Below are 12,755 nucleotides of genomic sequence, written 5' to 3' on the forward strand. Positions count from 1 at the left end.
CACCATTCAAACACGGGAGCCACTTTCCATCATGTGTCCAACACTATCCATATCCAGACCTCTATCATGGCAGTAAAAGCCACATGGACTACCCACCCTACTCCCACATCATCACAAGGCCAGATACCACCCAGGCCAGGACTGAGCTTACCCAGAATCAGAGATAACAGAGCAGAGCAGATAATAGAGATAGACCACTCGACCCTATAAACCGTGGAACGTCGGCGCCATCTTAGTAGGCAGAAAACTGCAGAAACATTTTAAAAGAAAAATAACAAAAAATCTGTGAATTGATAGATGAGATATTTTCCACATATTTATGATATCGTCACACATACTGTTCCTTCAAAAAACACTGATTACAATGCGAGAGGCATCGCGAACGGCGGGTTGTGCTTACTACAATGGCGGGTTGCGCTTACTAGAACGGCGGGTTGTGCTTACTACAATGGCGGGTTGCGCTTACTAAAATGGCGGGCTGTGCTTACTACAATGGCGGGTTGCGCTTACCAGAACGGTGGGTTGTGCTTACTAAAATGGCGGGCTGTGCTTACTAAAATGGCGGGCTGTGCTTACTAAAACGGCGGGTTGTGCTTACTAAAATGGCGGGCTGTGCTTACTGGAATGGCGGGTTGTGCTTACTAAAATGGCGGGCTGTGCTTACTAAAATGGCGGGCTGTGCTTACTAAAATGGCGGGCTGCGCTTACTAAAATGGCGGATTGTGCTTACTGGAATGGCGGGTTGTGCTTACTAAAATGGCGGGCTGTGCTTACTACAATGGCTGCGTTGCCGATGACACTTCAGTACAGGCGATTTCAACGGAGTGGTTCATCTTGCTCCTCCAGTATCTTTGCCCACAATGCTCACCTCAAACGATTGGCTTCGACCAACTCTCCAAACTCCGCTTACAGATCATGGGACTGAGGAGCAGAATTAGGCCATTTGGCCCATCGAGTCTGCTCCACCATTCCATCATGGCTGATCTATTTTTCCCTCTCGACCCTATGCTCCTGCCGTCTCCCTATAACCATTGGCACCCTTATTAATCAAGAACCTATCAATCTCAATTTTAAAAATACCCAATGACTTGGTCTCCACAGCTGTATGTGGCAATAAATTCTGCAGATTCACCACCCTCTGGCTAAAGAAATTCCACTTCATCTCAATTCTAAAGATACATCCTTTTATTCTGAGGCCGCGCCCTCTGGTTTTAGGCTCTCCCACTACAGGAAACATCCACTCCATCTAAGCCTTTCATTATGCGCTGGGTCTCAAATGAGATTCCCCCTCCCTCATCCTTCTAATCTGTAGCGAGTACAGGCCCAGTGCCATCAAACATTAATCCAATCCGTTAATCCAGTACATTAATCCAATTATCCCCAATCGGCCACAGTTCCTGAGGGTTGTGCCGTGCTTGAGAGTTTGTTGATGTAACCTTCTCCCCTTAGATCAGTTTCATCAAAGCGAGGCAGGATAGGGTTATGGTGTAAGTGGCAATGTGGGTGGGTGCAAAATGTGAATGAATAAACTAGTGGAAGAGGACTGAACCTGCACAAAACAAAAATCACACAATTCACATTTTCCATTTGAGAAAAGAAAATGAGCATTTATTGGATATTGGCAATTAAAAAAATTTGACACAGTACTCAGCCTACATAGAAAATACATTCAACAGAGCTGGATTCCTCAATATGTACAGTAACTGGTATGTACCTGAGCAGGCTAGCGTTACATTCAATAGAAGCCAAAGCACTTATATTAATATTTTGCATTGTTCGAAAGTCAGAGTCAGTCTCGGAGCAGATCCTGGCTTGTGTCTTGGAGAATCAGTCAGGCCCTTGGATCTGCTACAACAGTGCACATAAATAGCAGCCCCAATGCTGCTCTTGCCCTCATCCCTCCTGCATCCCCACATCCTGTTATTCACCAGTAGCACCAGTGCGGTGATGACGGGAACATTTCACCCTTGATATCAGCCATGGCCTTGAAAGCACTACGGGGTGACCGCTGTGCTAACATCACCATTGATGCGACTTGAACAACAATGGAATTGGAGAGCGGAGTTTGCGGAGTGCACCAATCTACATGTGCAACTGTGACTATGACTTATCGAAACTATTTCTGCTTGAAATCACTGACATGATGGGAAATTAACATAAAATAAACACGATTGGCAAGGGTAAAAACAACAACAGAACAATCGCTCATTCCACAGAGGAGATGCAGTCATGCCTGTTCTTTCTGTGTTGCTGATTCATTAGTTTCCAGTTCCACAAGGCAAATCACCCAGGGTTTGAAGAACGGGAAGCAAAAGCAGTAGACTCAGCATCAAAGGGATGTTCAGCAGAAGCCCAGAGGCGCCGCACTTTGGAACTTTTTCTGCAGACATTGAATGAAACAAAGAGACAATTAGAATGTTTGTGTGTCCGCAATGGCACGAGACAGTCACCATTTCCCCATCCCATCAAAGAACGATGATGAAAATTTCTAAGTTTCATCTTGTGATAGAAATGTATCCAAACATCTTCAGTGGAGATACACACAAAATGCCGCAGTAACTCAGCGGGTCTGGCGGCATATCTGGAGAAAAGGAATATGTGACATTTCTGGTTGGAATCCTTCTTCAGATCCAAAGCATCACTTATTCCTTTGCTCCAGAGAAGCCCCCTGTTCCACTGGAATACTCCAGAGGTTTGTGTCTATCACATCTGCAGTTCTTTCCTACACATCTTCTCCAGTGAACAGACTTTTCCATTGCTCACCTTCTCAGTGTGTGTTTTTGGTGTCAGCTCTTTTTTCAGGGTGTAAAATGAGTGGCAGCGACCATTCAATAGACAATAGGTGCAGGAGGAGGCCATTCGGCCCTTTGAGCCAGCACCGTCATTCAATGTGATCATGGCTGATCATTCTCAATCCGTACCCCGTTCCTGCCTTCTCCCCATACCCCCTGACTCCGCTATCCTTAAGAGCTCTATCTAGCACTCTCTTGAATGCAATTAGAGAATTGCCCCCCACTGCCTTCTGAGGCAGAGAATTCAGCATTGAAGTCACCAGGAATAAAAATGGGGAACTGTGCAAAACCATTTATTGATTCTCAGTTGTTTGTTGTACACAATTGGACAGCATTAAGCAAGGTCAGTTTGTTTTCCCTCCCACGGCCCAGTCTTTTAATTCTGTAACTAGTTCATAATTTTCATCTGTGAACATTACCCATTAACTTCCATTGGCATTGTGTCTGCAGATCATCTCAGCAGCATGATCATTCAACATCGAGCACCTACTGACCTGTCCAGACAGACCAGGTCACTGGTATGTGTTCAGGAACATCTTGTAGAATAAAGAGATTAAGTGGCAGATCTTCAGTTAAAGAACGTCCAATGCCACATTTGAAATAGATGGAGAAGATGATTTGTAGGGTTGAGAATACAACCGGGAGTGGGAGGGAACCCGTGTCCTTTGTTGAAGAATAAACTGAGGTCCCTGCTCCCGATGGTCATCGAGTCTCACGATTCATCTATACAAAGCCAGTTTCTGCACTTACTCAACTTCAGGGTCACCGCGAACTGAGAGACAGGCCTGGTTCGCTGCTGCAAGCCGATAAGGCTGTACTAAGAACTTTTGAAACGTTGTCAGCGCCAGAAACATGGCGACTCTTTGCGTACTGCCTGGGTGAAGTCTGCCGTATGATTTTACCGGATTGTTTGCAAAAACATAGCATTTCACTGTACCGAGCGAAGTACATGTCACAATAAAGTAGAATTGAATCATTGAATCCATCATACACTTCCTATGCCACGCACGAGACAGCAATCAGGATTGGGATCGCCGGATAATCAGTTCATGCAGCACATTCTGGGCTGGGGTTGGTGTTCGGCGTGAGTAAAGAGAGGCTGTTCATTAGACATGCAAAAGGAAATGTTGGGAACCCATTGAAATATCCCAGGCCAGGCACAACATGTTATGAACAGAACTGGACTCAATGTACATTTTCCTGGTCCCACTGAATACGGAGGAAATGGGTCCTTGATTGACTTTTATTTGTTACTTGGACCCACTGGCTGTCCAATTATGTTTGTGGCCCCTACAACCAATGGAAGGGAAGCCACAGCAGTGATGATGTACCAACCACTCCACTGCGGTATCCAGTCCATCCCTGACAGGGAGATTCCTTGGGATTTGTAACTGCAAGCCAGGCCTTTTAAGATACTCTTTGCACTTTAATGTTTAATGTTCTATGGAAGGGTGGCACAGTGGTGCAGTGCTAGATCTGTTGCCTTACAACGCCAGAGATCCAGGTTCGATCCTGACTATGGGTGCTGTCTGTACAGGGTTTGCACATTCACCCGTGACCGTGTGAGTTTTCTCTGGGTTTTCTGGTTTCATCTCATGCTCCAAAGGTGGACAGGTTTGTAGGTTAATTGGCTTCAGTAAAAATTGTATAAATTGGCCCTAGTGTGTAGGATAGTGTTAGGGTACGGGGTGATCACTGATCGGCACAAATCCAGTGGGCTGACTGGCCTGTTTCTGCGCTTCATGTCTAAAGTCTAAGAAGTATGCTTACCTTTCATAACTAGAATTGTTTTGTTGTAGTCACGAGTTGGTTCAGCGTTCCAGAGAAGATGACAAGTATAGTCGCCATTGTCAGCTGTTCCAAACCCAGTCACATTGAGTGTTATCATTTGAGCTTCAATGTTTCCTTGGGCCCGATTCTTGTAGCTCGGATCCACCTTGCCCGGTTGGATTGTGCTTGCAATCACCATCAAAATGCCCTTTACATTGAGGAGACTCCACTCATACTTGATGTCTCCAGAGACCTTTTCGTAATTGCATTTGAGACTCAGGTCATTGGTGATTGTGGTGCAGGCAGACAGATGTTTGATTTGTTGGCCTTCCACCAAAGGCAACGCTAAAAAGAGAAATAAATCGCATGAATCCAGTGGTACAGTTTAACTGTGTAACTTATATATTCTTGCAAGTTAGGATATTAATGTGTAGGAAGGTGGTTTCAACCAAAGATAGACTGAAAATGCTGGAGTAACTCAGCAGGACAGGCAGCGTCTCTGGAGAGAAGGAATGGGTGACATTTTGGGTCGAGACCCTTCTTCATTCTGAGGGTAAATAATAATAATAAAGTATTGTTGAAGCTTCATTCACCAGGCATATGGAGATCGTTCCATTAAACTGAATCTTGTGGGCTTTGGGAATGAGGAGGCGAACCAGTTATTGCAGAACATCTGGCTTCAATCTGCTTCAATTGCCAAAATTTATGCGGTTGAAAATGTTTTTAAACTGAAGTTTTGGGAAAACGTAAAAATCAGGAAGTCCTGGAAATATTCATCAGATAAATGCCATCCCTATGTGCTGCCTGAAATAAGTGTGGGTTTTTTTCCCCCATTTATGTGGTTGTTCTAGCTGAGCTTCGGTTCAAGGGTTTGGTGTTGCTGATATCAATGAGTGTCACAAGGAGGTGGTTGGATCTTTTGCTTGCAGGTGACAATTATTCCCAGCCTCGTGTATGGGAAACAATCCATTGCATGAATGACTCTCTCCTGCCTCATTTATAAATTAGCGAGTCATGCTTACACCATTAGGATTTATTTCACTTTTATACATTATTAAAGGAAGAAAGATTGGAAGATAAACACACTTGATTATCACCCATAATTATAGCTTTTAAAGCTTTATTTCCAAAGCCGGTGCTGAAGAGTCAGTAATGCAGGGATGTGTTTATTTTATCATCAATTATAGAACCGCTCAGCAGTTTGAGGCGTCTGTATGTCCGTTTCCAATTGTTATGTTTTATGGTCTAATTGTCTGCATGTCCTGCAGACCCTGAATGAACAGTCACAGACTTAGAGTACACTGATGCTGTTCATTCAAAGGGGATACCAGATTTCCTGAGGAGCACATACCTGCCAGGACAGACAGTATCAGCAAATTATTCATCTTTGGTAAAGACCAAGAGCCCCTTACAATCCGATATCTGCACCTGTAAAATAAAGGAAGATTGTGTCAGGGTTATCCTGAAACCCAGTCTATTTCATGGACGGGTCAGTTCCTGAAGCAAAGGGGGAAGAAAAGGCTCCTTTCCAAAACAGACAAATGCAACGGAAATGATCCACATCAGCATCCGCATTTCCAAGTGTCTCCCAGTCTGGCTCCATTTCATTGTTCTACGGCTCTCACAACCTTGGCTCATTAGTTAGCTTTTACAAGTTGGTGCCAAATCAGCCTCGCTCCAGGTCTGAAGACCCCATCAGTCTGAAGAAGGGTCTCGATCCGAAACGTCACCTATTCCTTCTCTGTAGAGATGCTGCCTGTCTCGCTGAGTTACTCCAGCATTGTGTGTCTATATTCGGTTTCAACCAGCATCTGCAGTTCGTTCCTACACGCTCACTCTGGGCAATCCCGGCTGACGCTCCAACGAAAGAACTGCATCAACAGCAGTACTAGAGCAGACACCGGGCAATGCAAACGATGCCGCACCGTTCCCAAAGACACACACAATAATTAAACCACAGCCCAAATAGAATTACGTAAGATAGACACGAAACGTTGGAGTAACTCAGCGGGTCAGGCAGCATCTCTGTAGAAAAGAAATAACTTAATTACATGATTACTAAATTCATTATTTGGAGAATTACTCAATGTTTATCCTTTGACCAAGATCACCAACAGAGTTTGTTCGGTCTTTATTTCAATAATGTTCCCACGCACAAATTGATCATTGTGATTCTTATGTTGTATCAGTGATAATAATTCAAAATGTTGCCACTGAGCTTCGGGATGGCCTAAGATTGCGCAAAAATAATAAAATCTTCCCTTCCCCTCAGCAGGTGGATAAAAACTTATGAAAAGGCAGACTCGCCCACACAGTCCCTGTCTTCAACTCCGTTTCCCCGTCCGATCTCCGTTTACCTTCAAACCCCCCCTCCAGAATCCAGCCCTTCTTTGAATGTAATTGTTCAGCTAACAGCCGAGATCTCCGCCCAATTGCCACAGTGTGTGTGTGTGTGTGTGTGTGTGTGTCAAATTGGAGCAATTCCGACAAACTCAAGATGAAAGCGGAAGGCGCTCGTCTCATGCCACAACTGCGTCACCGGGTGAATTAGCAGATGCATCAATCTCACGTTGCATTCGCAGCAATGCTGCACCATAATGCAGGAAACAATACTGAGGGGGGGGGGGGGGGGATGATCACACTGAAAAACATTTCTAACGGCAAGGAGGAAACCCCTGCGCAAATCTAACCAAAATTGCCAAGGATTACATATATCTTCCATCACATCATATACGTTGCAACACAGGAGAGGCACAAATGCGTTCAAAGCAACACTGAGTGCTTTCTGCAAACAAGAAGTAAAAACACTGCAGATGTTAGAAATCTGAATAACTGAAATGCTGACTCGGAATGTCAGACAGCATCTGTGGAGAGAGAGATAGAATTAATATTTCTGGAGGGTGATCTTTCATCAAATGAAACACTAATCTTCCATCAAATGAAACACTAATCTTCCATCAAATGAAACATTCATTACGCTTTCTCCACAGATCCTGCCTGGCCTGCTGCATTTCCACTTCACATTCCTTTCTGCAATATTGATTTTCACCAGCAGAGTTACCATGTTGATTTGGGTGTGACAACCTTTGTCAAAAGGAATAAGCTGAAACGTCTTTGTCATTGAGTCGCGTCTCTTTTTATAATTCATTCCCTTTCAACAATTTGAACAGGTTTCTTCAAAATGGGAAGCCAATTTCTATGGGCAGAACAGATTATCTTTGTGAGCCTTGTGCCTTTCTGTGTTTTGATATCTGACGAAGAGGATATAAGATCGGTATTACGTTACTTTGGTAGCTTGCAGAAGACGGAAGAGGTCACTAGACACCTGCAACTGAATTGAAAATATGAAGCAAGCGCTTGCAAGACATTAAAGAAGGCATTCAGGGTTAATACTATATGGGGTATGTGGACAAAGGGCTTTTGTAGACGTTCTGATGAACGACTGAATCAAAATTCGAACCCATTACACTGAGACTGGGTCAACGAAGAGAGGTCGGGACAAACCCAGTGGGAAATGGGATGCTTTATGTTCAAGTCAGGGTTGTTCCAAAGGGGAATTGGTGAGAAGACTTGCTTGGAAAAAGAAAGGAGGGCAAATATACTTGAGATCACGTTGACAGATGAGAGGAGGAGATTGGGGGTGGATAGAGTTTGCCCTGTCGGTGGCAGGGAAAGGGTGGGGCAGTGTGGGGGTGGGGGGAGTAAGAGGGCTAACCTGTTCTGCTGAGGCAAAGAGGGCAGAGGGTAGTTGGCACCAGTACCCAGTGTGGGGGCAGCAGGCAAGACTGCTTCGTCCAAGAAAAGAAGGCAGAGGAGAGGGATACTCGATTGCCGAGGGTGGGGATGGAGGGGGAGAAGTCTGCACTCCCAGCACGGGAGGGGTGGGGGGGAGGGGGTGGAGAGGGTGAAGTAAGGCTGACAGTCGAGACTGCAGATGCGGTTGGAACCGCTGAGTTCCCCCAGCAGTGGGGTTTTTTTCTTGCAGGAGTAACGCTGCTTGGGCGTGGCGGCGTCAGCCGAGGGTGGTCGGAGAAGGAGCCTGGTGTGGGGAGAGGCTGGCGGGGGGTCTGGAGTTGTTTAATGATTGCGACGCCGTCACAAAGAACAGTTGCCCCGGGGATGGGGAAATCACAGAGAGGCAAGAGGGTTAAACAAACAGGACGCGGTGGGTAACTGGACTGGGACACGAGGGGGGCTTGTCTCGGTCAGATACCCCCTCGAAATCTATTCTCCCAGATCCCCGCTCAGCTTGCAACCCGTCCGCGATTTCCATTTTAATCCCTGCTACTTTCTGCCGCCCACAGCTTTCTCCTGAATGTAATCTGCAGAAATCCGCAGCAACTTCCAGCCGCAGCGGCTGCGGTTTTGCTGCAAAAAGAATCCCGCATTTTACCTGCATCGCATTTACATTTAAAGCATTTCTCTCCCATCCCACACCTTGCGATTAATTTCTCTCGACTCTTGCCCGCATTGCCCGAAAACGATTAAAGATTTATTTTCATCTTTTAAAGATGAAATGTCGACGGTGCTGATGAATTTGTTGCTCTCGGTTCTCCTTATTGCATCGCCTCCCCCTCCCCTCCCCTTCCCCTCTCCTCTCCCGTCGCCTCTGTCCCCCACCCTCCCAATCTCTCCCCCACCCTCCCAATCTCTCCCCTTCCCCTCTCCCGTCGCCTCTGTCCCCCACCTTCCCAATCTCTCCCCCACCCTCCCAATCTCTCCCCCACCCTCCCAATCTCTCCCCTTCCCCTCTCCTCTCCTCTTTCCCCATCCTCCCTATCTCTCCCCATTTCCACTCTCCCTCATCCTCCTTCCTCGCCCTTTTCTGAATGTTCTCCGCTTTAATTCAACTCTCTTTCCCCTGCTGAGTATTTGCAGAGCGGGTTTGCACCTCGCTTCCCGCTGCAGTAGCAGCCTCTCCTCTCCTCTTCTCTCCCCTCAGCCCTGCTCTCTCCCCGTCCCTCGCCGTCCTTACCTGCAATGGTCTCGCCTCTCGGTGCTACTGAAGGGTCAGCTTCTTGCCGCCGCCCCTCTAGAATCGCCTCTTGTTTTTTTGAAATCGGAAGAGAGTCTGTGCAATCGTGGGGATCCTGTAGAGAATTTAAAGGCTCCTGGAAGCGTCCCTGCCTACAGCACTGACTGCGGTAGCAGCTGACAGACAGCACGCCCCTTCTTCCAGAATATGAAGTGGTCCCACCCCCTCCACATCGCAGACGCGATGGACAGACAATGTCCGGGGACTAGGAGCTCAGTTAGAATCCTCCTAGAAGCTTCAGACCCCCACCCCTCTCCCCCTCCCCCCCCCCCCTCTCCCCCTCCCCCCCCCCCCGCTGTTCCTGCGGCTTCTCTGACCGCGTTTAAGGATAACCCATTAAAAAAAAGAACCGAGTACGCTGGAAACACTCAGCGGGTCTGGCAGTATCTGCAGCCTCGGGTCTGGCAGTATCTGCAGCCTCGGGTCTGGCAGTATCTGCAGCCTCGGGTCTGGCAGTATCTGCAGCCTCGGGTCTGGCAGTATCTGCAGCCTCGGGTCAGGCAGTATCTGCAGCCTCGGGTCTGGCAGTATCTGCAGCCTCGGGTCTATCAGTATCTGCAGCCTCGGGTCTGGCAGTATCTGCAGTCTCGGGTCGGGCAGTATCTGCAGTCTCGGGTCTAGCAGTATCTGCAGCCTCGGGTCTAGCAGTATCTGCAGCCTCGGGTCAGGCAGTATCTGCAGCCTCGGGTCTGGCAGTATCTGCAGCCTCGGGTCAGGCAGTATCTGCAGCCTCGGGTCGGGCAGTATCTGCAGTCTCGGGTCGGGCAGTATCTGCAGTCTCGGGTCGGGCAGTATCTGCAGGCTCGGGTCTGGCAGTATCTGCAGCAACCATGGCCGAGGAGAGGGCGGAATGTGCAGGAGGGAACTGCAGATGCTGGTTTAAACCGAAGACAGACACAAAATGCTGGAGTAACTCAGCGGGCCGGGCAGCGTCTCTGGAGAGAAGGAATGGGTGGGTGACATCTCGGGTGGAGACGGGTCTGAAGAAAAACAACTGCAGAAGCTGGAGAAGGGTCTCGACCCGAAACGTCGCCCATTCATTCCCTTCTCTCCATAGATGCTGCCCGACCCGCTGAGTTACTGCAGCATCTTGTGTGGAGAGGATGTGGGTTTGGGTCAGAACCCAGTGACGAGCACACATTAGACAAAGAGATTCCCAGCCACCAAGCAGCACACAGGCACCGGCACAGGCACCGGCACAGGCACCGGCACCGGCACAGGCACCGGCACCGGCACCGGCACCGGCACCGGCACAGGCACCGGCACAGGCACCGGCACAGGCACCGGCACAGGCACCGGCACAGGCACCGGCACCGGCACCGGCACCGGCACCGGCACAGGCACCGGCACAGGCACCGGCACAGGCACCGGCACAGGCACCGGCACCGGCACCGGCACCGGCACAGGCACCGGCACCGGCACAGGCACAGGCACAGGCACAGGCACCGGCACCGGCCTCACTCACACCCCCCTTCTCCTGATCCCCAACATGCCCGCAGACACGTACAGTTGCTTTATCTACACAGGGCACCGTGGGAGATTGAAGGATTCAAAGCCACTGCAGTCTGATGCTGATCGGGCTCCTGGCCCTGAGCGTGTCGCTCCTATTCTCAGCCCACGGCTCTAACTCGCCTCCAGCGCTTTTCAGATTTCCTAGCATTCGCTGTTGATGTGGTGAATTAAAGGGTCGGGACCCTTCTTCAGACTGACTGTCTATCAGCATTTTATTCATGACTCCAGCATTTTGTGTCTATCTTCTGTTTAAACCAGCATCTGCAGTTCCTTCCCACACTATAAAATGTTGATGCCCGGTTGTGAAGGTAGACACAAAATGCTGGAGTAACTCAGCGGGACAGGCAGCATCTCAGGAGAGAAGGACTGGGTGACGTTTCGGGTCGAGACCCTTCTTCAGACTGATAGTAAGTGATAGTGACCCGGTAGTGAGTTGAGGGAGCGGAGGGGAGGGAGGGGAGTTGGGGGGGGGGGGGGGGGGAGGGAGAAGGGGGTGGGGGGTGTAAAATGTTAGCCCTCGGCAGTCGTTTGTCCCATTGTTTGGCAATGATGATGCTCGTTGTTGGGTGTATACTGGAGAGTTATCCATCCCAACTGAGACAGAGAAGCCTCTGCGTCGACTCCTCTCTCTCTCTCTTTGGAAGGGAGTGCCTTACTTCTGTTTAACTCTAATGGCAAAGTTAAAGGCTTTTTATTCTTCACTTTAAAAGCCAAACAGACTCAAGGGAAAGTGCTGGCTTCATTTTATGGCATGGCACTTTAAAAGGAAAATACCACTGTTTATCGAGTCACCCAGAATGGAACCAGGCCCTTCTGCCCAACATGTCCATGCTGACCAAGATGCCCCATCGAAGATAGTCCCATTTGCCTATGTTTTGCCCACATCTCTCTTCCTATCCCTGTACTTGTTTCAATGTTTAAAAAAATATTGTTATCGCTGTCTCAACTTCTTCCTCTGACAGCTCGTTCCAAATACCCATCACGCTCTGAGATACAGTAAAAAGCTTTTTGTTAAGTGCTATCCAATCAAAGAAAATATTATACATGATCACAATCAAGCCATTATGGTGGGTAGATAAAGGGTACAACATTTGGTGCAAGACATAATTTGATTAAAGATAGTTCAAAAGTCTGAGAGATATGTGTTTTCAAATGGCTGTACTTCTAGCCTGATGGGAGGCAGGAGAAAAGGGAGTGACCGAGGTGATACTGATTCTTGATTATGTTGGTGGCCATGCTGAGGCAGCATGAAGTGGAGGTGGAGTCAATGGAAGGGAGGTTGTTGTGTGTGATGGTCATCCACAACTCTCTGCAATTTCTTGTTGTTTTGGATCGAGCTGCTCCCAAACTATGCCATGAGGCATCCCGATTAAATGCTTTCCAGGGACCATCTGTAGAAGTTGGTGAGGATTATTGGGGACATGCCAGACTTACCAAGCTTTCTAATGAATTAGAGGCCTTGGCGTGCTTTCTTTGCCATTGTTTTTCCCCTCATTTGCCCCTCAGATTCCTATTAAATCTTTCTCCTCTTGCCTTAAACCTATGTCCTCTGGTTCTTCATTCCCCCAACCCAGGTAATTCACCCTATTTATCCCCCTCAAGACTTTATAAGATCACCCCTCACCCTTCTGTGTTTCAGGGAATAA

The 12,755-nt window shown here is 48.0% G+C and overlaps 1 protein-coding gene across 1 annotated transcript; it reads right to left on the reverse strand.

The window, feature by feature from the left end:
* Positions 1-1,579: 1,579 nt before the first annotated feature.
* On the reverse strand, positions 1,580-9,760 carry LOC144608680 (thy-1 membrane glycoprotein-like). Its single transcript, XM_078426671.1, has 4 exons — positions 9,538-9,760; positions 5,914-5,990; positions 4,563-4,907; positions 1,580-2,380 (listed from the first exon to the last, which is right to left on the reverse strand). The coding sequence occupies exons 2-4, from the start codon at positions 5,945-5,947 to the stop codon at positions 2,259-2,261; spliced, it is 501 nt and encodes a 166-aa protein (XP_078282797.1). The 5' UTR covers positions 5,948-5,990; positions 9,538-9,760; the 3' UTR covers positions 1,580-2,258.
* Positions 9,761-12,755: the final 2,995 nt, after the last annotated feature.

The sequence above is a fragment of the Rhinoraja longicauda genome, chromosome 32 (genome assembly GCF_053455715.1).
Source record: "Rhinoraja longicauda isolate Sanriku21f chromosome 32, sRhiLon1.1, whole genome shotgun sequence".
NCBI classification, from domain to species: domain Eukaryota; kingdom Metazoa; phylum Chordata; class Chondrichthyes; order Rajiformes; family Arhynchobatidae; genus Rhinoraja; species Rhinoraja longicauda.